The sequence below is a fragment of the Amphiura filiformis genome, chromosome 3, assembly GCF_039555335.1.
Source record: "Amphiura filiformis chromosome 3, Afil_fr2py, whole genome shotgun sequence".
Lineage (NCBI taxonomy): Eukaryota > Metazoa > Echinodermata > Ophiuroidea > Amphilepidida > Amphiuridae > Amphiura > Amphiura filiformis.
Window position 1 is genome coordinate 22,065,470 of NC_092630.1, and position 26,634 is coordinate 22,092,103.

Consider the following 26,634-nt stretch of genomic DNA (forward strand, 5'->3'; position numbering starts at 1 on the left):
ATCATTAACCAAGAAGATGGGAAAACAAAACATGGCATTATCAAGACAGATTTAAAGCCATATTATAACATTTGCTGAGGAAGACGCCTCACTGAATTTTTAAAATTCCTTTTTTACACGATTAAATTGTACTTTATTAAACCAATATACCCTGCAAAAATCAAGACTCTAAGTGTTGTAGTTTTGTCAAAATCCATGATTTTGAATTAAAGGCTGATTCAGCGCTTTATTATTACGATGGAATTATTAGTCGAACGCATCCACGATGTTCATAATACACAGGTACGTCATGGCGTGCGGGGCGGTGATATACACAACAAAGGGTCGTACCACAACATGACCGAGGGAGTGGTAATTGACATGATATGTGCGCTGGTAGTAAATTCCAATTTTCTTTGCTTTGCCGTAGTTGTTCGGCTCAAAAATAAAAGGGATATATCTGACAGTAAAAGCTAACATTTTATGGCAAAGAAATGCTAATCTATTTTGTTTGAAAATGTTATAATATTGCTTTAAGTCAAAGAACAGTTTTCATCAAAACAAAAAAAAAATGTTGAGCATTTTACCAACCAAAGTACATTGTATAAACTTTATAACCCCGATGTTGTGAATTATTGATGCCCAAAATTCTTGCACTGAAAGATATAAAAACTTTCTTTTTTTCGTCAATGAATCATAGAAAGACAAAATAGATTATTGCTTGAATTATTATTGCATTTTCATATGCTATTATAAAAAAATACACACTATAATATTTTGCAGTAAACCTTTGACGAGCACATATTTTAAGCGTACATCACATATTTACTATGTTGAAACGCACTTGTCTCTGATTGGCTGCTGAGGCGATCTGCTGTTGCAGAGTGGAAATTTATGAATGAACTTTGCCCCGTACGCGTTGTTAGCGCCGCCTTTGCAACATCAAGGTAGTATGCGCTCGTCAAGTTTACTGCAAAATATTATAAAGCAAAGATGTACTCCATAAAATGAAATAATCCATACTGGAAAGATACACTTAACCGGGCACTTAACTTGCTTATGTGTAGAATTCTATCAATTTCTGCATTCATAAATATTTGGCTATGATTAGTAAATGAAATAAATTAAAGGCACACAAATTGTTATCTTTAGCATTCAATTTGCTGTCGTAGTGTGACGTCAAAAACGATCATCGCCAGGTCAACTGGTTCACGGTATCTGCGTTAGGAATAACAATCAAAATGATCACAACACAAAGTCAATGGACACTACGACAGTGACTATTACTGCCAAAGTAACAACATGTCTGGTTGTTTTAGTTCAATCACACACAAATTAGAAAGAGGAATGTCATTAATCAGTTACAATACAATGAGAAAAAAGGTTTTTGTTTTTTCAAATACTGTTGCTAATTCTAGGTGACAATAAACACTTTAACATTGATCTTCTGCATCATCAGAACTTCTAGAAACACCTTGACTTTTTGATGGTTTCTTTTTTGATTTTTTCTTTTTATCTTTTCTATCTGCGGTACCCCTGATATCTGCATACCTAGGGCTTCCTCTCAACGGAGGCAGGCCTTCAACAAATGACCCAGGTGCTGTGCTTGCTGGCAATGTCTTTGAGCCTCCAAAAGGAGATGGTCCCAGTGAGTTCTCAGACTGAATCACACTCCTAAATCTTGGCATAACTGGTGAATGAACAAGCACATTGTGTGATCGTTTATCTGCTGAGAGAGTTGAATTCATCACCCCTGTAGTTGACCACAACCGTGGCACTGAACTGTTTTCAAAACGATCTAACTGCACCTGTGTAGGTGTTGATGTACCTTTGTCATCTCGCTTAGACTTTCTGCCTGATTGACGGCGCTTTTTGTCTGTCTTTGACGATGAACGGCGTCCACTGGATCCACTTTCATAAGATGATTTCTTTTGTCCTGGATGTACATATTGGAGGATACTGGGTTCAATCCTCTCTTGTACAGTGTTTAATCTATTAGCATGGGGCAGTGTACCATCTCTAGGGCCATCACGAGTTGACATCAGGATTGTCTTTTCCTTCTGATACATTTCAAATACAGAAAGCCTCTTCTTTTGTCGTTCCAGCATATCCTTTCTCCTGTTCACCACTCGGCAACACCACTATTGAGAAAGAAAAAAATGGATCATAAAAATGTATTGCCACAAGCATAAAATCATCAATATTATTAAATCAGCTTCATTTTTTAAAATCTTTTGCATAGGACTAAATGTCTTATGCTTTTATTAGGAAAAAACACACAAAACTTGCGAAATAAACAGCATCATTACAACAATTGAAAGACCACAAACGTTAACCTGGAATTGTTCAAAATCATACATTTCCAGTTTCCCAAAATATATTCATTTATGGGCATATGTTGCAAATTTTTGAAGTTTTTTATCACATTTGTAATCTGCACTGGACAAGAGCCATGGAGAGGCCTGAGATAAAGAAAAACTGAAAATAAATCAAATGCCTTTCTACTTCGAACGACTGTAAGATTATGTTTCCCTCTGATAAGAACTACATGTAGAACAAATTAGAACAGAGGAATTGAAACTGGGCTTGGTGAGGCTTGATGGTCCACTTTTCCTTACACCAAGCATGGTGTGATCAAGCCTCTTATAATGCCTATAGCTCATTTTTATTCAGTTGGTGTGTCTTGTCAAGAATACAAACAATTTGATTGGTTTTTGGGTGTATTATATCACACAATAGTGGATAGTGATATTAGTCAAGGCGTGCGCCGTCACGCAACCGTGGCACACTTGTTGCTCCTCAATGATCGCGCGGTAATGCGTTTGCGTAATACATGTGCAAGCACTAAGAGCGCGGTTCGGTGGCTTAGATGTTCGTGATGGTCTTGTTCAATGTTCATTTAAAACAACAGGGATGTCCTCACATAACTAACTTTATTTTTTTCTGAAAATAACATTTTTTCTCACAAAAATTACATTTAAACTGAATAAGAATAAGAATAAAAGATAGGATTTTGTCTTTTGCCTATCCAATATCGTGTCATAAATGGATGGGCTGGGTAGTATCCACTACTCAAAATATTGGCCAGCCTATCCATTATGCCACGATATTGGATAGGACTTTTATTCTCTAAATATATTGAATATTGTATGCCTATACAAATTGACTGGCTCTTTAAAACAAAAGCTCTGAATCACACAGAAGAAAATGTGCTACACACAGCTAATAATCAACATTGTTGATATCACTTCCACAGAAATAAATTACTCAAAATTGTAACATATTTTGATATACACCCTGTACATTGTAGTAAACACAAGTCAACTTACCTTCCATCTTTGTTTGACCTCTCTCTTGGTTCTTGCTTGACTCTTGGCCAGCTTTTTAGTTACAAGCAATGCACGGGTGAAATAAAACTTTTCCTCTTCCTCCTTATCCTCCTCTTCCTCTGTCTTTTTAGGAGGTTTCTGTTGATCATCTTTACCAAGTTTCATGTCACTCATTGAGCTACTACTATCTACTGTAACTAGTGGCACTGTAGCGGAGTCTTTACGTTCACTTTTCATAGGAGACTGAAGCCCTCTGTAAAGATAAGGCAGCAATAAGAAGGATTACCTCACTGCAATAGTATTAACTTGTGTAGTAATGATTTCAATGGATGTTAAAAGGGCATTTAGTGATCCACAGCCTCATCCCCTCACTTTTCTCAAAAAAACCCAAAAAACTCACAAATGCAAAATTGGAATCAACTAAAATTTTGGGAATAAGCTTTTTTTGTGGACATATCTACTGCAAAATGTCATAAAAAGAGGGTGATCACAAAATACTCCTTTAAACAGTGAGAATTTCAAATGAATGAACAGTGTGCCATTTTTATAGACACATGCATAATTATGTGTGTCTTGCTGCTTCCAATACATGTCCTCCTTGGGTGTTTTGTCATAGTTGAGTGATGCTGTGTTCATTCATATCAAATTCTCACTAGCTAGTCCATGCATTTGCCCAACATGCATGTTGTATTTATAGAATAAGAAAGAGCATGGACTTGCAGTATAATTACTTTAATTGATCAGCAAATATCACAATTTCTTGACCTGATTCAATCAGCCAATTCCATACTAGCACACACACACATTTTACAAAATGACAGTGACCATGGAGACATAAAATTGCTATAGTCATGAAGAAAAGGTTCTGCTCAAGGTAATATGGTTCCACTTGATTGATTGAGGAACTTTAACAGCTATCATATCAGCAGACTCCCCGGTCAGGGGAGCACTTGTGTTTCAAATTGTATATCACCCGCATACAAAAAAAAAAAAACAATTAAAAAGGGTATTTTTTCATGGCCAGGCATGATATGTAAGTATCTCATTGAGGGTATCAAAAGCAACAAAAATGTCCCGGCACACTCACATGCTAAAAAATCATGACAATTAATTCACTTTACAATTATTTGGTAATAACAAGTTAGTTTGACCAGTTTCACAGTGGTTCCTGTCCCCATATTAAGAATTTAAATGCAATCATCATTTGCACCTACCTTAGATTTTTAAATGGATCTCGGCCTGTTTCATCTGCAACCGTTTGTCCCAAATTAGCTGCTACTAAGCCTTTCTTGACTGCAACCGACCAAGGTATCTTGATTTTCGATGAATATTTTTGCTGGTATTTAGCTAGTGAACTACTGCTGATAGATCTTTCCATGTTCAACACAAGCATAGCCCACTAAAGCAGAGAAAAAATAGTCATGGTATTGATATTAGATAGCTGATAAGGCAATTGTGGCCTGTCACATAAGGCCATTTTGTTGGTTTCAGTTCACTAAGTCAAATAAGAGAAATATTATGAAGTCAAATAACAGCAAACTGGATGATTTCAGTCAGTATTAGAAATATGTGGGGCCCTTAAGATAAAAAGCCAATGAAAATCACGGCGGGTCCACTGATACACTATCCCTATTCCCTACAGGCCTATGAAAGTTTGTTACTGACGCAAGCAAGACTGAATGCATGACTTCAACATCAATCCTTCCCTACTATTTGGCATTACCTATCTATTGTGCCACAGATATCGATGGGGATCAAGATGGGGATCAGTGTAACAGTAAAACTACAATTACCAACTTGCTCAGTACCTAAAATTACTGATGTTGAATCCCCAGGTCTCTTGAATGCTTGGTGGCAAAGTTATGAACCTTTTTTATGTCCATTTTCTTATGTTTTTCAATCTTCTCACTTTTTGCCTATATCTCAGTTTCATTATTGCCACTTTAGCCTGATTGGATCAGATCTAGTCACATATTACACTGGAGCATTGGGAAAAGGTTAAAGGGCAATCGACCTTGGCTATTTCCCAAAATTGGAACAAATTAAATAACAGAAGTGTTATTGATCACTCCACACCATACAGAACTACTTTCAATGCAGAGTTAATGAACCCCTTAATTGAAAAGATAACCTGCACAAAAATACAGATTACTCCAAATAAATGTTGAATATATATATTCTAGCAGCACGTCACATTATTAGTTGTCCTTACCTGTCTATTCCATTCCATGTATGACCTCTCCTCAATTATACCATACGTTTTCCCCATCATTGCTATCAGCATACTGAGCATCATAACAGGTACCAGTAATAGGAATATCACATAGACTACATGACCAACGAATGGTAGACGAGAGTACTTGAATGTAACAGCCTGGGATAAAGAGAGAGATGGTATTATACAAGTTAAAACTTCCATTTGTATAGTGTTCTGAGTTAAGGTCAGTAAATTAGTCTTTACTCAAATAAAATGTATACTATGAAGGGTCTTCCAAACTTATTGGCCCTGTGACCAACATTCTGATATTGGTAACCCTAACTTTGATCCCTGATCCTCATCAGTGAAATGATACTTCTGTCAGTACATTCACAAGTTTGTGCCTCCAGCTCCCCTGCTCCAAAAATCTGGCTATGCCACTACACCACTGCACTACCTTCCATTACATTGCATGTTGATTAAGACAAAAGCTTATAAACAAAGCTTGACAAACATGATTCAAGGCATCTGATGAAACATTAATCAAGAAAGAAATAACAGTTTACCAACCCAAAGTGTAACAAGTAAATAGGACAACAAATAAACACACAAATCCCACCCGGCACACACCCCAACTTGAAAAAAAAAAGCAAGGGAGTGTGCCAGCATGCGATTAAGCATCAGTTATGATCTCCTGTACTTGTGTACTTGTGTGATATTTGTTTGTGTGTATTGTACACCTCGACTGCTAACATTAGACCCAGTTTTAACCACTGTTTATCAGTGGGAGCTGGTAGCTTAAGGGCTGGGGTATGAGCGACCTTGAAGTTCCGGTATCTGGAGAGGGGAAGCAATGAGTTACCCCAAATCACAGCGGCAGGTAGTGACTGGGCATGAGTGCTAATATATATTTATTTTGGAAGGTTCGTGTTTGTTTTAAATTTTGGGCGTTTTTCCAAAATTTGATATTTTTGGTCATATTTCAAAAAGCGACATGCCAAAGACAACTCTTTGGGCACATAGTTTGTTATTGTTATTGCAGTTCTTTTCCACATACCTCGTTAACATTCGATTGGGTGATTTACTAATATTATATATTTTATGACTGCAATTTATGGCGTTTTCAATGCGCTTTACACGTATGATCATGAAATTAACGCAAATATCTAGTCACGCTGCTTTTAGAAATTTTACCTGATCGTCGGCTTTTGCAGGCAACAGAATGCAGATTGGCTCACGATAGATGTCGTATTCCTCTATGTGGTTCACTCATTGATAAAATGAGTTTGCATTCCTTGTAACAACACACACATTACCGTCTGGAAACCGGGTCTGGTACTGATTGTGGGACAGCCAATAGACTTCAGCGCCGTATCAAATCTCATAAAAACCACACGACTGACGACTATGTGTTTATGTTTCCCATTGAAAGCTTGTGTCTACATCTATTACTATACTTCTTTGGAAACGTTGACCTTTGACTATTCTTTGTATAACGCCCTGATATGACCTTGATATGTTCGCTTGATTGGGTACGTTCTAGCATCCATTTCATTGAGGTGTTAGGACTTGGTCAGTACTATACTTGCAGGGATACAATAGTTTAACATGGTGTGTGAGCATGGTGAAAGACTCATTATTGATTAGGCGCGGACATATTAAAGGCACAGGTCCTTTGCGTGTATAGCAGAAAATTATAATAGAATGTGTGAATAGAATGTTTGGAATTTTGCAACTAAAATACTAACTGCATTCTGCATTATGTATTTATTCATTTATTTAGGCCTATGCCTATTTATTTATTTACTGACTTATTTATTTATTTTATTTATTTGGTATATTAGTTAGTAGGCCTAGTTAGTAATATTCCATGATAGGCCTACGTCGGTTTATTATTGATTGTTGATAACTTGACAACTTGATTGATTGATCGATTGATAGTCATTTCACATTATATTCCTAGTTTATAGGCCAATTTGAATAACATCGTACATTAGATAAATAGACCTATCAGTATTGATTTATTCTATTCAGCAATATCAAGGATTACTATCAAACTTCTCATAGCTGATTGTAAGTTGGCTCAGTGGTAACGCAGTAGGTTTTACAACACTGAGGTCCCGGGTTCGATTCCCACCTCTGCCTATTTTTTGCAAGGCTGCGAAAAAATGAAATTTCTGGACTGCAAACTTATTTGGCGCGCGATCTGAGCTGGTCCTTTTCTGGTGGCTGTGTCTGTTACAGGCACACTCCCTCTGCATCCAAACCAGGTTCACGCTCATTACACCTCCCTTAATGGATAGAGCGTCCGTCTGGTAATCGGAAGGTTGTGGGTTTCGAATCCCATGCTGGCATATTCCCTTGCTTTTTTTTGAGTTGGGTTTTGCACCGGTTGGGATTTGTGTGTTTATTTGTTGTCTTGTTTACTTGTTACACTTTGGTAAACTGTTCTTTCTTTCTTATTTATTATATTCAGTTTCCTCTTGTAGCGAGCAATCGTTCCCCATTGTGTTTATTTGTTCTTGAGCAGGATGCGTAGCCCCATTACCTACTTTACATTATTAATCAGTTAATACTCACATCAAATTCGCCAACGGTCAGTAGAAACACTGTCATAAAGGAACCATTCCATGTGGCAAAGTCATCCACTTCATTCTGGATTGTATCCTTGTACAAATAGCTAAACACTGTAGGCATAAACATAATAAAAGTCAATGTATATTGAAGAGTAGTCATTTTTGGTCATGATCATATATTGGGCTGTTCCATTTAAAATCCACACTACCCCTGTGGAAGATTTTGGAAATATCTTCCACAGGGGGGTATGTTTTTCAAATGTAATTGGTCAGGGTTATTCATTTTGAAACCCATACTCCCTTTGTATTGTTGCTTTACCTATATCTTCCACAACTGGAGTGAGTAATTAGAATAGAAGTTACCCAACTGTCTATTCTATTCGATACTCATACTCCCTCTGTGGAAAACTGTAGCTGAATCTTCCACAGGGGGAGTGTGGATTTTAAATGGAATAGCCCATTAGCAGTGTGAACAAGTGAATGTATTGTGCACAAACTATTTCAATTGTTTTATTGTCAAGATGGTGAATGGCTGACAACCTCTCTGAAGGCCACTGATGCTTGCTAGATTACAAGTATGTCGCCCTCAATTTACAACATGTATATTGAATTTTTCATCCAAATTATTTTAAAAACACTTCTTTGACCAAATCACTGATGAAAATGAAAAATTTCAAATTGATTTAGCAAGGAAGTTACCATTTTCAATATTGATTCAAGTTGTTGTCCCAATAAAAAAGAATTTCAAGAATGATATTGTTATTAATATTGTCCTCATCTGATATTATTAATTGTCTATGAGTATGATTGATGGTCAAAATATAATCACTTGGTTAAAGATGGATTGTTCCATGTGGGACAATGGCATGATCTTTACCTGGTGATTGACCATGACACAAATTAAATTTTATATCACTCATATATAAATTCAATATATGTTTAAGGGTTCTGCCTAGGCTTAATTCATTTTATTCAAATTTACCCGTAACTTTGGCAGTATACACACATCTATGTACTGTACTCTGTTTGACCAAGGCACTAGAGGCTCATTATCTATACGGTATAAGCATCATTGGGATGATATAAGCTATCAAATGATGGTTGATGGTTAAAATATCAAAATGGAAATTAACCAATTAATGTCGAGAGTTTGTGTATGAGTGATACAAAAGACACTTTTCGAGATTGTCTAAGGATGTCGCACAAAAATACCACATAGTTGCTACTTGCGGATTTTACCTTGTGCAAATGTGAAGACAAAGATGATATAGATGATGCTAAATCTCATTAAGTCCCCTGCTAACATCTTGCCTATCATTACAATCAATGGCCCAAGACTCCTCATGCCCCTGTAAAACAGAACACAAAATCATAGGAAGAAATCAAAATTATTAGTTATACAAGACATATTGGCATATTTTAGCTAGTCTGTAGAATTGAACAAACTTGCAGGCAGAATTGATATAAGAATGTGACTTATCACATAAAAATGAGGAAGTTATGACACAATTAGTCAAATCTGAAGATCAATTAACAAAAATGAATAGAAAATACATTGAGATTTTTTTCATTACACAATCAGTTCCCTGAGATCCCCTACTGCAGCATCTATGGGAAATAAAAAGTTCAATGCTCCTCAGATGGAATTCAGGCATGAGAATGATCATCCCTGAAAAAACCTGAAAAAAAGGGCCAAAACCAGGCTGAAATTAAAAGAAAGTGCGGAAATTTTGGACACCAAAAAAATGGAATTCAGGTAAAATTCTCATGCCTGGGAATTGTTCTATGGCTATGCCTCAGACGGGGATTGGTCTATTTATGTGTCAAATAATCCAAGTGGATTCTTCAACTAAGGTGAAACAAAATTTTACTCCTGTTCTCAGAGCTAGCTGCATGTTATGCCATCTACATGCACTGCCTCTATATTGTATTTTGAATATCAGATGCACTTTGCACTATCAGTATTTTGAGGTCACATCATCTCAGACTGATCCAAAAAGTGGCATGATTGTAAAACGTTATTCAATAGGAGTAAATGAGACTGGTGTCAGATCCAATAATTATTGTTATTGCTAATCAGAGCGTGCAGTGATATAAATTTTGCATTGCACTATTAGTATATTAGGTCGGTTCACCCATTCCAGACTAATTAAAAATGTGGTATGCTTGTAAATATCTCCATAGTATGCGACTCAAGGTGAGTAAATGAGGCTGATTGCAGTAATTGCAGTTCTGTTTAGGTATAGATGTAACACAGGTCTAGTATTTCATTACATTGTGTGCACAGATTATTCTTGACTAATCTATTTAGGTCACAAAATCCAATACTTATCAACCAAAACTTAACTTCAAAATAGCAAACATTTGTTGAAACAACATCTCTATGTATGGCTAGAGTATATTGGTACTCAGTGATTTTATTGTGTTCGGTTAATTCACACAAAGTTGGAAATCCCAGACAGGACTACCCCATGATTACAAAGCATAAATCCACAATCTTTAATATGTGATGCGATCAAGCAAAATCAGTCGGAACTCAGAAAAAATTAATTTTTGTTTTCTTATAGTATAGGAAATAGCATTTGCAAAGCTGCAGTTTGCAGAAAACCCCATTTATATTGAACAACCAGTTCCAAAGATATGAGCAATTAAAGAGTTTCCAAAACAGAGGAAACAAAAGGAAATATTGCATTTGTTTGGCTTCATCTCAAAATCGATATTTCCGAGTTCCAACTGATTTTGCTTAATCTCATCACATATGAAAATGCATGAAAAGATGTACAAACCTGTAAAAGAAGAAAATATATGACCATGATAGAGGCAGACTCATGATGAAAAGCAGATCTTCTACATTCCTCATGCCCAGAAACCGACACGGAATACACAGGAATACCAACATGGTGCCAATTATAAACAGAGCTTTGAATGGAAACTCACGCTGAAAAAAGAAAGAAAAAGACCGAAGTGATATTAATGAAAATTGGATCACCTCATCATTGCCCCAAATACCATTTATCATTTTGAGGACGCATTTTCACTTCACCCCCTTATCATGGGGAATCAAGTACATTTTTCCCGAAAAAAAAACCACCCCTATTTTTACCATTTCAAGGACGCTTTTGAATTTTACCCCATTTCACAGGGAAATGAGGACAATTTTTCCAAAAATGGACAGAAAAAATACACAAAACCTCCCGAAAACTACAGCAGTAATACGCGGATGAAAGTCCTAGAAATACACCCTATTTTTCATTTCACAGACAATTTTGCTCCAAAACACCCCTAATTTGGACAATCAGACAAAATTCTGCGGATATTTCTTGAAAAGTACCCCTAATTGGAACCATCATGCATACCCAAATTCAGTGATGACTGAACCCACCGGGCTTAAAGGAAATCTGTACCATAAACTAATCAATGGCTAATATAGTTATATACCCCTAAATTAAACATACCAGATGGTCTATATGAATTTCGAATATTCCTAACAAAGAAAAAGCACTTTTAATCCTTCGTTTCTGCGATTCATGGAAGCCGCCATGATAGCTGCTTGTGAATCTTTTCTGCCACAAGCGGTAGTGTAACCTTTCACACAGACCCTCGGCTACCTTCGGCGAGCGTTTGTTGCTTTATGGCATTCGCGACCCCCACAGCGAATTTTGTTTTTTAGTGCTGTTTTACACTTTTCGTTCTCAAAAGACATTGTTGATCATAAATATTACTTAAAATACATTTTTTTATGTTCTTCTGTAGTTTTATGGGTAAAAATGGTCGTGTTTTCTTTTGAACGAATGTTGAATCTGAACTTTGGTAGTATTCGCTTTGTGTCACCAAAGTTCACGAGGGACGAGGCTTGTGGCACGGATTTCGCTGGTTTCAAAATCGGGGTACCGTTACAGCGTAATAAAAATACATCGGGTATCAATATGGCAGCCACCATGGATTGCAAACTGACAGCTGATTGTCGTAAGGAATTAAGAATTTCTCCTTTATTTGGACGTATATAAGCGTGGGACTTTTACTGTTTGTCGTTTTTATTATTACTGCAACTATATAGCCATTGATTAGTTTATGGTACAGATTTCCTTTAATACTAACCCTAACCATTTGCATGCATATGACTAGAATGGGCAGTCTGTACCCAATAATGGCGGTACTGACTGCATACTGATATGCTAACTAGATATTTTACGCACAAGTAACTGCAGACTATAAAAAAAGGTTTAAAAACCTTTTTTTTATATTTATCATATAATCTTACCAAGCTCCCCATGTAACTCCTAAGCGATCCTCTTGAGATTACTTCAAACAATTCAGTGATTGTTTTAGCAATGCATCCTATAACCATACTAACTTCTGCAACTATTCGGCCCTGTAAGACAAAAAAAAAGACAATAATTTAAACAACTGACGCAAAAATAGCTCTCTTATGCTGCTGCTGTTCCATTGCTTCACATTTGCTCAACTATATACTGTAAAACAAGTTTTATTTTTCAGAGTATTCCAATTTCATGAGACTTAACTGGACTAATTTGCAGGGATTTTCACAAAACAGCTCCAGACGGTGTCACAGGTCAACAAGAATTAGCAGTGTGAAAGTTACAAAAAGAGGCATTAAAACATATGCAAAAATATTGCTTTGCTGCACTTTGTTCATTGCAAACTGAAGACAAATATACATCTTAAGCATTAGTGTAGTTTGTAAATTACATGATTCACTTTAAGATCCACATATTTATATAATCTCATTCAATAGGCTATTCCATTTAAAATCCACACCCCTATGGAAGACTTGAGCTTTATCGTTCATATAGGGAGTATGCATTTCAAATTGCGTTATCATAGTGGGTGTATGGATTTCAACTAGAATAGCCCATCATATCTTTTAACAAAACTTGGGTGACTGCAAATTTAATGTAAATTGGGCTATTCCATTTAAGATCCACACCACTCCTGTGGAAGATTTTGGAAATATCTTATCTGCCACAGGGGCATATGAATTTCAAATGGAATGAGCACATTAGGCAGCTCATTTGAATTTCATACACCCTCTGAAAAAGATTCAACCTGAATCTACCACAGAGGGAGGAAATATCTGCCACAGGGGGCATATGAATTTCAAATGGCATGAGCACATATGGCAGTTCAATTTGAATTTCATACACCTGAGAAAGATTCAACCTGAATCTTCCACAGAGGGAGGCTGGAGCTGTTTATGTGTTAATTCCATTTGAAATTCACACTCCTCCTGTGGACGATACTTCTAAAATCTTCCACAGGGGTAGTGTGGATTTTAAATGGAATAGCCTAAGATTATATATCTCTTTACCTTGTCTAACCTGTCTCTTTTTTGCAGCAATATCTGTAAATGAAAGCTATTATAGAAATAGGACATACCCTATTTGTTGACCCTGTTGTGTCGAGTAGATCATCTTCTGGTCCTGGTCTCAAGTACACAGCCACAGACATGACAGACAAATGAAGTAATGCCCAGAAGAACTTAAAATAGAAGTGAGCCTGAGGAATAAAATGAGAACATGAAATTAAATGACTTATATATGCTAAAATGATTTGAAGTTACTAGCACATTGTCAAACAATCATATTAAAGCTGGTGTATATACTCGGACCAATACGGTAATTATAATGGTATGTCACAGCACATTATCAAGATCCAAGATTTTTGATTAACATGAATTATAATAATTATGTGACCATCCACCACGAAGTGGTAGTAAAGTCGGCCCTAGGTCATTTTCTGTTTATTGCAGATTTTGAAAGAGTGCACTTTCAGCTTTAAAATGACACCTCAACCAGCTTCATCAGACATCTGGAAGTGAAGTTAGGGTTCATCAAAGGTCAAATTCCTAATATATTTTACATAGAAATCCATATACTGTTTTTGATTGTATCTCAAAATGGAAAATGCCGACTTTATGACCAGTTTGTGGTGGATGGGCACATATATGTAAATAGATAGTTGAGAAATATCACAGCACTGAATGCCAAAATAAAATGTGAATACCAAAATGAAATGTGAATACACATGTAAATAAAACATTTGATGCATGGGGTTATATTCAAGTTTGGTTTGGGTAGGGGCCGTTGCTGAGAATTTGAAAGTAGACCCATCAAATACCAATTTTCAAGAAAATTTGGACCCATTTTTTTTTTTTTTCCAAATTGAAAAACTTTCTCCAAATTTTTGGAAAATTTTCAAAAAATGAAGAAATTTTTGAAAGAGTTCTGACTAGGGGAATTCCCCCATTCCCCCCTGGCACTGTCACTGATAATGGTTAATTGCACTGTTGAAATTTGAAACATTGACATCCTGGTATGGAAGGTGTCACGCAACCTTTGATGTATCGCCCTGGGTGTACCATACACAAAAATTAGCAAACACAGTTCATGGTTCATTAAGTAGTGTTTGAAAGCAGAAATCACATGCACAACTAATAGAATTAGGTAAAAGGTTATGTGCTTTTGTTTGAAATTAATGAAAATTAAGTTGATATGGAAGTGTCTGAGAAATTATTGATGTAAAAGGTTGACATAGATAAATAAATGAGTAAGCAGTTTACATAGCTAGTTGTTCATGGTTCATTTAGTGTTTGAAAGCAAAAACCATGATGCAAAACTAATGAAAATGGGTAAAAAGTTAAATGTTTTTTGTTTGAAAGTAATGAAATAAACATCTATATTTACCTGTAATTGTTCAGGAATTGTATGGTGTCAACAAATTGTTTGTACTTTTTGGCACCTTGGTTATTTCCTCTTAAGTAAAGTGGTGCGACTAAAAACTTTATTTACTTTTACATCCTGTTGTTGAGAGTGAAATAAGTTGATATTTGCTGCACACTTTTAATATAAATTTGCAAGCCTTGAGCTCCCCACGAAATATGCCACTGGGCATCATAATGTAAATACTAAGTTAAAGGATTAACAATTACAAGCAAGTCACATTGTGCTGCGGGGTTATTGCAGGGCAGTTTGGATGTCATCTGCTCCTGACCTGATTGCATCATATATAGGACCAGTGGGGACTACGATGACCTACATCATTCATGCAGATAATTTAAGTGTCCAGTTACCAAGCATCTCCTGAATTCGGTCAAATAAGTATTAACTGTTTTGGGAGAATGACGTCTTACATCAATGCATGGGCACCGTGCCATACTGCTCACACAGCACTGACTACCCCTATACACTTGAATGGTAAAACCTCAAGAGTCCGAGTACAAAAATGAACTCACTAGAACACAAATTAGAGTTGATTTTTTTTTTAAAGGGGGTTATATTAAAATTTCAATTCGACCGATTTTGAAACTTTATCAGCGCTTTTTTCTTAATAGAGCTTGAAACTTAGAACTTCAAATTGAAATTTTGACCATTAAAACAGCTAAAATTTGAATATTATACAGTCACTTCAACTCAACAATAAATTTCCAACATGTTCCATCACATTTTGCTTGCTAAGGGCTCCTCTCAAATATTCTGTAAGATTTTGCTTGTTTTGTGACTAAACACACAACACTGGAAATAAATCCGCCCCAGTCATTGCACAGCACAACCTTTTAAACAGGCATTGTTCTGCATTGATGTATGACATCATTCCCTTCAAATGGTTAATACATATTGGGGAGATGATTGATAACTGGTAACCATTGTTATATTGACATTTACAGGTACAAGACCTTTTCTTCAAAGGGCAAAGTTTGGCCATAGCATAGTCCTGTAATAAATTTGGCTGAAAACATGGCACGATATGGCATTCTTTTTTATGAAGAGTGTGCACATGTGTAACTTCCGTGTAGCTGCACACCTCTACAACAATATGTATTTACTTACCCTGGCATAGTGTTTCCATTTCTTCTGCAATAGATCTCTGATGACTTGGCCCTCTAACATTTTCAAATGCTGCATACTGTCATTCTTTATAATGGTCCTCAATGCTGAGCTACGGTCTGAGGTGTCAATGAAAGAGAGGGGTTCAAATATAAAGGAATTTGGTAAATATTGTGAGAGAACCTCTTTCTTTTATGGAAAGTTCAATGGAAAATTCCAGGCAATTATGTTGCTTAAAGACACTAATTTGCTCATCTGGATAATCGTAAAAATCATCAAAATTCAGATTTTGGTACCTTTTTCATTGTTATAGATGTTCTAACATAGCTTGCTAGTATTTACGACAAAATAAGGCATTTATATGAATGTGTAATTTCTATAACGTTTTCTTTTTTTTTTTACCAAATTTTTCAGTTTAAAAATACCAAATGACAATTTGAATGACTTATCCTTCACTTGAAAGCAATTTATAAATAAATTTATGCACTTGTGCTGAAATCACTGAATGGGTCTTCAATTTCCCCTATAAATTGATACAAAATTATTATAAAATTCCCAAATGTAAGCATTATGCCATAATCTAGCATAGCCAGTTTCCTTTTAACAAATATGTGCTGTATTGAGAGCCTTCCACTTGATATTTAATATTATTGACATTAATTATATTTAAAAAAAATGTATTTCAGAGCTACAGGGGCCTACTTGGGAAATTTGACATTATTCAATATCACATAAAGAAAAAGTTTGGTATTTGGAGAGTCAGTGAGGCGAGACTGACACAACTGGATTACCCTTCAACTTGATAATTAAACCTTAGGAATATGGTTTTTATTTATTTAAAACATCCTTCTTTACTGAATGTTTTGTGATTATTAAATTAATCAGTACTTAACATTTTGTATATTAGTTAATATACACTGAAATACAGTTAGATTTGAAAGTTATCGCCATTATTTGAATATGAACTTGATTTCTTACTTGGTTCTCCATTTGGGCCTATGGAATCCAGCATAGATAGTGGATATGCTACAAAAGCAAGACTACCATAGGTCCATTGTGTCTGACTAGTCAAGTCCAGCAGGCTAGAAAAGAGTTCATATCGGCCCAGTTTGTAGGATAGCTGCAGAGGGGTCAACCCGGCTCCATTGCGGATCTCATAGCTGGCTGGTTTCTTGTGATGCTTGATTGCATGGTTAAACATCAACTAGGGAAAATATGATAAAGCACAAATTTGACATTTAAGGTACACAATGGAATGATATATTGGACGTATTTCATTTACTTAACCACATGCTCAGTTAAATATAGATGTTTTGATTTTGTTCACATGTAGACTAAATCCAAGCCACCTTGTCATATATTTAATTCCACAAAAGAAGTTGTTAAGGTCAAGGTTTGAATCTGATTTTCCCACACATAACTTGCATGACTTGATAATACATGTTTGCAGTTCCACATGTGTATAGGATGTATCAAAATGATTGGTACCCATTAATTTTGATGTTTATTGTAAAGCCTGTTTCTTCCAAATGCAACATTGGATGTTCTTGAAATTTCAATTTCCAGAATGTATAGATTTTTTGGATCTTATGATGAATTTTTATGCGTCAGACTCATCCATTATCAATGAAAACTGATATGGGTACCAATCATTTTGATAGAGCTTATTGTAGCATCATATTGAAATGATTTAGTTGTAGCTGAATATGGCGACTTAATTTTGTATGAAAAGAAAGCTCACTTTTTACCCTTAATTCAAATGATACCAAACTAAACACCCGAGTCATTTTTAAAAACATGACAATGGGATATTTCAATTGAAACCCATATACCCCCTGGAAGACAGGACCTTAATCTTCCACACAGGGAGTGTGAATTCCAAATGGGGTTACCTGAATAGGTTTCAACTGGAATGTACCAATAACTGCCATGATTTCTTTTATATCTAATTGAATAAAACATCAATGATTTTGACAGCTGTATCAATAAACCCACGCATACATATGAAGTCTCACCACCGCATTACACCTACCTTTTGATTATGAATGATAGTCATATGTATAACTGTATTCCCAAAGGAATCCATAGCGTTAGGATCAGCCTTTCCCTGTCCTGGTCTTGTACCCCCTAAACTTTCATCAATCAAATAGTCGTATATTTCAGTGTTTCCAGTAGAAGCAGCGAATGCCAAGGGATACTCCCCATAGTAGGCATCGCCTGCATAATTAGATTTACTTAGTGTTATTGCTTTTCTTTCTTTCAGATCGTGAGGTCTAAAGAATCGTCCCGTTGCTCTCCTGTCAAGTTCTGCTCCATATTGGCCAACCAGCATCTTGACTGATTCTGTGTCATTGTTTATGATAGCAATATGTAGAACACTTTCACCTGAAAAGTAAAAATCTCAAGAAATTTAGATCTTAAATACATGTATTAGCAGTTTGAATCAAAAAATGGTACTACCTTACAGCAGCTTGGACTCCTAAACTTTGCCAGCTTGACTGGGCCATCTTTTTCTAATATAATGAAACAGTACTGTTTTTGACAATCTAAGGAGTTATGTACGTGATCCACCAGTGGAGCTCCTGCGCCCCTCCGCAGAACTTCCGGTAGTGGATGTTCTGCGCTCGGGGGGCGCAAAGAATCCACTGTCGGAGTAACTGCGCTCGGAAGCAAAATAATATATTTTCTTATTAAAATAAAGGTGGATCATTGCTGCGCTCGGGCGCAGAGAATCCACGGTCGGAGTTACTGCGCTCGGAAGCAAAATGACATATTTTCTTACTATAATATCGGTGGATCATTTCTGCGCTCGGGCGCAGAGAATCCACTATCGGAGTTGTAGGCCTATAGGCATGCGTATAATAACTATAACTCCGAATGTATTGACATTATAATTATAATATTTATTGGTTCGCTTGTTCCAAATATATTGGCGTGTTATATATTCGAGTAATAAAATCTATTATTTTGCTTCCGAGCGCAGAAACTCCGATCGTGGATTTTCTGCGCCCGAGCGCAGCAATGATCCACCGCTACATATAAGGAGCTGCGCCCGGGTGCAGCAACTCCGACCGTGGATTCTCTGCGCCCGAGCGCAGCAATGATCTACCGATATTATAATAAGAAAATCTATTATTTTGCTTCCGAGCGCAGTAACTCCGATAGTGGATGTTCTGCGCCCCCAAGCGCAGAGCATCCACTACCGGAAGTTCTGCGGAGGGGCGCAGGAGCTCCACTGGTGGATCACGTACATACATGATCTAAGTGAATAAGGAGTAACTCCTCACAAAACAGTGCCCATTCAGTGGATAACTTGACTAATGTCAATGTGAAACAAAAGTGACTTGTAAAAAACTTCAGATGCAAATAATGAAAGTATTATCTCAATGAACAATAACACAATTCAAACAATCACATAAATAAATTGCTTAGAGCTGTCATGGTATAACCAATGGGTTGGTGGGAGGGCACACTTCTACCTCAGAAGAGTATTTTCAAATCAAAACAAAAATACGGATGGCGGTCCCAGATACTCGTCCGAAGATATGAGACTTTTTTTTTCATTTTCAGCCTATTTAACATAAACAAAAACTTTTGACACTTTATATGACTATGAGACTAAACTTTAACCAAAAAAACTTTTAATTGTTGACGGACAAAACACAGGCAGGCACATGGACAGGTCTTTTTCCTTCAGCATCCTAAAGATGAAACTTAACTCATCCCTATTTCAAATCCTCTTTCCCTAGACTAGCTCTGTCTGGGTCAAAGTTTTGACTGCATTCTGTCCTGTTTGAACAACCACACTGTTAACACCTGGTTAAAAGTCTATGACTCTTGACAAGGAGTCCTAATACACTGGCCAGGCACTTTCATCAACATAGATGAACTGTTTAGAGTAACTGATCTGATGGAGGTGAATATATAAATCACATAAACTAATAATCATCACATTTTGAAATGTAGAGAAATGAATATTTACCATAATAGTCTGCACCCTCATAGATATCATAGACTAATGATGGGTAGAGTTTGAGAAGATGTTTAGCAATATGTCGATGAGCATCCGTATTATTGAGATAACACAAATGAAGAATGGTCTCCCCTACAGCTCCTCGCTGGTCAATATCCCAGCCTGCTTTGTGAGGGATGAATTGGTTGATGGAATCTTTCTGGTAATCGTGGAATTCGGCGATGAGCTCTTGTTTCGACATATCATCATACATTTCCTTCTGCAAATGATAAATAACAAATACACCAACATTATATCAGTTATAAGTACAAATTAACTGTGAAAAGAATATTTGTCAATCAATGTCGTCTATAGCCTGACTAGAACATTATGTCAGTATAATTAGGACTGATACATGTACTTCTATTCTATAAGGGAATTCAAATCCAACCAGTAGACTAGCCTGCCGGTCTACTGCTGGCACCTTGACTACCAGCGGTTTAACTGCATTTTATTGTTCCAAACATTACATTACATACCAGGCCCAATTGCCAGCACACAGGCAGTCAACCAAAGGCTGCGTTTTGAAACCATCCCTAATCAGACCCAAACCCAAGATTTGGATCAAAACCATAAAAAAATCGTTTGATTATCCTTCAAGACATACATTTTTTCCCAAAAACATCTAAATTGTTCGGGTGTTTTGGGGAAAAGTTGTATTTATTATCTTAAAAATTTTGATTGTCAGCTTTTCCTCCCAGCTACATACACTTCAAGTATGTGCATAATCATTAGATTTATAAAGTTTATCTCAAGAACTGCTATTGTTAAATATCAAAATATAAATTTATAATATATATAATATAAAAATATAAATTTTTAATAATTTGCCATAAAAGTTTATATCATATCACGAATTAAAAAAAATGCGAAAATTATTTGATATCAGAAGGACATTCCTCGCAAACTCGCATATACATTCAGAATGCAATTTGATATGTCTGATGTGCTCTCATGTCCCACAAAAATACTGTGCAAATGTTGCTATCCGTTCCCCTAACTCTAACCAGCCAGGGGCTTTTTGGTAACGGAAAGGGAAAGAAGGAAGGAATAAAGTGAGAAAACAAAGAAAGAAGTTGTTTGCTCTGGGTGGGATTCGAACCTGAGACCCCTCGCATGCCAAGCACTGGGTCGACAACACTTTGCCATGGGTCTTGGGCTTCGCTGGCCAGTGAAACCGTGCCTATATCACTTAGGGTGATTGCGTTATCACACCACGTTTGATGCACGCACAAACAGCGTATATATCAAGTAGTATTTTGTAGTATATGGGTATATGAAGTTTGGATAAAAATGTACAGTGCATCCCCATGTACCGCTGCAAGACTTCAGGGCTATAGATGTCATTATGTTATAAAGACTGAAGTCTTGCTGGCAGGACTAGCACGAGCGCTTGATGTACGCTCGTTTGACGGTGATTTTCAAGCACATCTGACAGTATTTTACTGCATGACGCAATTTTGCATTTATTTAAGATGGCGAATTTCTCGAAAAACACAATGTAATTTTCTTTATAAAATTCCCTCATTTCACAAATTCTTTGCCACTTTCCTCTCATCTATCTGATCATCTTGTAGTATATGGGTGATTGGGTGTGTTAGGGTTAACGATTTTTTAGTGAAAACTGCATATTGGACATACTAATGAAGCCTAGGAAGTGAATAAGGATATTTCACTTTAAAAACATCACTTCAAAAATGTTTGAAACCAATTCAAAAGTGTGAACTGTTTCAAATCTTTCAAGTGAACAAATTAAAATGCAAAAATCAGAAAGGAAAAAAACACACCGTTTTTGGAATTAAAAATTAGGTACTTTTTTGTATAGTAAAGATACAAAAAAGTTGGGCAGGCACTGGAGGACAACCAACAACTTTTTTGTTTTACTTTTTAGGCCTTCTTCAAATAATCTAAAATTGATACCTACCAGACAATCCACACAGACACTTTAGAAGTGTTCATTTGGTAATTCCATTTAAAATCCACACTCCCCTGTGGAAGATTTTGGAAATATCTTCACAGGGGGAGTATGTTTTTCAACTGTAATTGGTCAGAGTTAATCATTTTGAAACTCATACTCCATCGTATTATGATTTTACATATCTTCCACAACTGGAGTAAGAATTTCAAATAGAAGTTAATTACCCAATTGTGTATTCTATTCAAAACTCATACTCCCTCTGTGGAAGATGCTAGCTAAATCTTGCACAGGGGTAGTGTGGATTTTAAACAGAATAGCCCATTTGACAGCTAGTGCTGCACTTACTTTGCTAGCATCTTGAGTCATATTCTTACGATACTGTATATAGTCCCATTCTTCAATCACTTTGCCTCTACCTTCATCATACAAGAAATGCTGCACGCCTCTTCTCAGTGAGTCCTCAAAGTCTGTATCACTTGCTCGATTGTGATATTTCATTACCAGTAATCCTATGCCACTTAGGTAAACCAATCGGTACATAGGAATCTGATTGGCTGCTTCATTTTGCCGCTTCCATTCATCGTCAGAATCATCTTCCCATTTGCCGCATATCTGTTGACGGACTCGTCGTGTGCAGATACCACCCATTTTACACGATCGAGGTTTAATAGAGTATGTGTCAAATGATCATTTTGCCCACACTGCTAGCTCCTATATAAATCAAAGAAGGAAAAACAAACATTAAAAGATGCTTTGCATTATATACATGGGAAATGTGATACAAAGCTCCATTTTAAAGTACCTTTGGAATTTTGCATTTTCAACAAAGCCAATTAATATAGGATTTTGATGTACATATTAATTATAATCTGTTCCCATAAACTTTTGATGAAAGCATATTTTAAGAGTACTTTGCATATTAACTGCGTTGAACTCACTTGTCTCTAATTTGCTGCTGAGGTGATCTGCTGAGTGGAAATGTATGAATGAACTTAATTACGCCATATGCATTGGTATATGTAGCTCTGACTTCGCAAACATCTTGGTTACTTGTTAGTAAACACTCTTACAGTAATTTGGTATACAGTACTGTTTGAGTGTATTTCATGCATGTTCACCCCAGTGACGGCGCCCAGGAATTTTGTTCGGGGTGCAAAGTGAATTTCGGGGTAATTGGCAAATTTGCCACAAAAGTGGAAATTTACATGATTTTGGGGTTTTGCCTCAAAAGTGGGGGGGGCAAATGGGGTGGGGAAAGAAAAAATATTTAGGGGAAAATGACCCCTTGCCCCCTCATTATACCTTACTATGTGTATATAAATTCATCACAAATGATTTGAAGTTTCAAACTTTTTTCAAATGTTTTGAAAATTTTGTATCAACTTTTATTTATATTTCGCCCCAAATTTTTCCCAGTCGCACTGGATGACCCCCTTTTTGGTAAGATTTTTCCCGGTCTCACGGAAAGACCCACTTTTATGGGCCTTCTCACTGAAAGACCCCCCTTTTTTGGTGTATAGGCTCTCACTGAAAGCCCCTAGTTTCGAACTGCTGCACAGTGTCAACACCCTGTATTATAAATATTTTTTCCATACAGCTCCATTCTCTGTTGAAATCAATATTCCATTATTGACACAGATAAAGAAAGTTTACGCATTGTGTTATAGGGCTTGCACCTGGAACTTAACTGAATGGGCTAAACATGTTCCTTTATACCTATAAAGTATAATTGTAATTCTCAAAATTAAATATATCACAATTTTTACTTTGGATTTCAAAATCTTTACTTATAAAATGCAGTAAAAGATATCCACAGCAAGCTGCAAGGCCCCGCTAATTAGTGTATTGCTTTTTGAGTTAGTGTACTGGAAACAAAATCCTGGTTTTACCTTAAAACAAATCAATTTTTCTTGTAATAGAAACATCATATGGGGTACCTACTAGAGCATGCACAAATCGTAATAATGTGTAGAATATAGAAACTCTGTGGTATCTCATATGATAGTCATGGTATGCTTAGCCTGAGTCGCTCAGCCTATCTCGAACAAAATCGCCATGCGTAGCTGTTGAAAAACGAGAGGATTCGCTGTACTATCACGGCAATGTTTGACACGAAGATATAGGGATGATGACGATGTGTGCTGTCCGCACATCCCTGTCACTTCCAAAGTCGAGTGCCCCCCAGAGTACAGTATGCTAGTTGAAACGGGCTTCACCTTGAAATTGAAATTATATATAGTCATATATAGTGTGTATTGTTCTTATGATTTAATTTAACATCACCAGGGTTCTTAGAAATAACTTGTTTTGCTATTGTGACAGCTAGTTGTTCAAAAACATCTTATTTATATTACCCTCATGATGATTGACAACTGCTAATGTTGTGATAAAAGGCATACAAAACAGTTTTCTTGAACATTATAAAAGCCATTTACACATGTGACGTACACATTCATGTTTAAGTATACATCACTAATTGCTAGAGAATATTAATTTTTAGCCAGATGCAACATAGCTCTTGACGTCTAAATCCTAACTGGGAATTAAACATTTTATTGTCGATGGCAGAAAGGGGCAAAAATTCTATATTTGACATACATGTGCAATTTTTCTGACACAAGGCAAACAAGGTAATCAGTTTGGATCAAGTTGCATGATCTCTATTCAATTTTAAAACAAAACTAAAAACAAGAACAAAAGCAAAACAATATCATTTACAATGTACAGTAATTATGTAACTTGATTGCAATAAATTTTGCTCCCTCATGAAACATGTATAAATTTCTTTCCTATGAAACAATATACCCTCATAAATATAAACATTGCTTCTTTTCATGTATGATTGATTTTCTTAATTGCCTTCAATTTCCACCAGGGTAGCTGTATCAGACTGATGCTACACGAGGTCAGTGTCTGCTCAGTCAGCCATAAACTGCCAACTGAACAGTAACCAAGGTAACATGGCAACATATATGCATTGCATGTAGAACTAGAGCGCAGCGTGCAATTCATAGTTCAGTCGCTCTGTGTGGAAACATACTTGGGTCCTGATGGGACCAGGGTCAATCAAAATGTTCAAGGCAGGCTAAAAAGCCTATAAAAAGCATGCTGGCCTATGGAAAGAGAAGTGAGAAACCAATTTGAAGATAAAGAACAAGGAAAGGAAGACCATAGCTCTAGTATAGAGCCTCTGCCAATGCCCAATAACACAAGTAATTATGAGGTCTGACTATACCATGTACAAGCAATCTGAGTTCTGCCTCGGCGCTACGCGCCTCGATGCCGGCGCTACGCGTCTCTTCACACCTCGGCGCTGCACGCCTCTACTGTTGGACATCGCGATCCGAGGGAACTGACCAAGTTCTAGGAAGACCACTCCTAAACAATCAAGTGAACAAATTTACCGTCAGCCTTGGGGCTGTCAGTAAATGTGACATGATCAAAGGGAATCGAGTCAGATGTCGCTAATATTGTTTTTGAGATATTAGCAAAAACAGTGTTTAAAGGAAGGTGACCTGATATATTTGGAAAATCAAATTCTTTAAAACTTATGTATAACATAAACTGTTGTCCCTTTCAAGCATTCATGCAAAAAGATCATGTAAATGTTCATGGTAAATGCGACTCATTCTTCATGGAATTACTGACATTTAATACAGCGACAGCGTAAAACTGGTATTCTACAGTGTTTTAATTGTTAAAATGATAATCATCATGATCATGTAATAAATTTATAGATATCAAATGAAAGATCCTATTTTTCTCATTAACATACTGAAATTAGGAGTTCCAAGTCAGTGTATTTCGAAGATATCATCAAAAACTGCTGAATTAGGCAAAAAATGTGGTAGGCCTATACCACATTTGAGACTAATTCAACAGGTTTTTGATGATTTCTTCAGAAATATACCGATTTGAAACGTCTAATTTCAATATGTTAATGAGAAAAATATGTGCTTTCACCTGATACCTAAATCTGCATTTTGTTAGGGTAGTTGGGGATGATGCTGTCAATCAGGTCACCACCTTTGTTTTATATTGTTTTCAGCCATTGATAAATTGTTCATAACTCGGTAACCAGATATATCCGATTTATCGGAATAGTAAATCTGTATTCTTTGTGTGTGTATTGTAATATACCGTATGATAAAGTACAGATAGAAAAATGATTCAATTTGTGTACATTGTGGAACACACTCTTTGCGTGGCTGTGCATAGTAAGCTGTTATACGCAGATAACCTCGCATATATTGACGCATAGAGTAAGTAGCGTTGTACGCTTGTGTATCATTAGAATGATTAGTCACAGAGTAACAAGCGTAGTTGGGCGATCTTTTCTTTTAGACCACCCAAACTATATAATGGTTAAAATTATGAATTTATCAAATTAAACTTTCACATCAAGATTAAACATGTTCTTTAGCTATACAAACATACATTGTACCTTTTATTTCGTTGAACAAGCTTTATTTTGTTCCAAAATCCATGTTTTTATTGCAATTTTTGATGTAAAGGAGCTGAATGTAAAACCGGTGATGCAAACTCCCAACACTTTTGTGTACCACACGATGTACGCTCGTTTTGACGGTGATTTACGTAGGTATGCTAGGTGAATTCAAATTTGCCATCAAACTGCATCATTTTACATATCAAATTAAAGCCCTTGAATAAAGAAAGCCAAAACTGAAAACATTTTTGTCATAGCACTTTCCGTAACAAAGTTACATCTTGTCAAAGATTGACTTTCATCAAAAAGATTCTGCTAGCAAAATTCCCCAA

General features: G+C 36.3%; 1 protein-coding gene across 1 annotated transcript; it reads right to left on the minus strand.

The window, feature by feature from the left end:
* Positions 1–1,030: 1,030 nt before the first annotated feature.
* On the minus strand, positions 1,031–22,565 carry LOC140148215 (transient receptor potential cation channel subfamily V member 6-like). Its single transcript, XM_072170081.1, has 14 exons — positions 22,201–22,565; positions 19,908–20,157; positions 17,958–18,310; positions 16,904–17,129; positions 15,929–16,044; positions 13,479–13,598; positions 12,343–12,453; positions 10,868–11,019; positions 9,321–9,430; positions 8,086–8,192; positions 5,521–5,682; positions 4,523–4,707; positions 3,309–3,561; positions 1,031–2,120 (listed from the first exon to the last, which is right to left on the minus strand). Exons 1-14 carry the CDS (start codon positions 22,501–22,503, stop codon positions 1,413–1,415), a joined length of 3,156 nt encoding a protein of 1,051 aa, XP_072026182.1. The 5' UTR covers positions 22,504–22,565; the 3' UTR covers positions 1,031–1,412.
* Between the last annotated feature and the right edge of the window lie 4,069 nt (positions 22,566–26,634).

Coding starts and splice junctions, on each gene's coding strand:
- LOC140148215 (XM_072170081.1), bottom strand. CDS start 22,503: ATGGGTGGTATCTGCACACGACGAGTCCGTCAACAGATATGCGGCAAA. Junction 13,599..15,928: donor AATGGAAACACTATGCCAGG/GTAAGTAAATAC, acceptor TTTATTCCTCAG/GCTCACTTCTATTTTAAGTT. Junction 4,708..5,520: donor ACATGGAATGGAATAGACAG/GTAAGGACAACT, acceptor TCTCTGCTTTAG/TGGGCTATGCTTGTGTTGAA.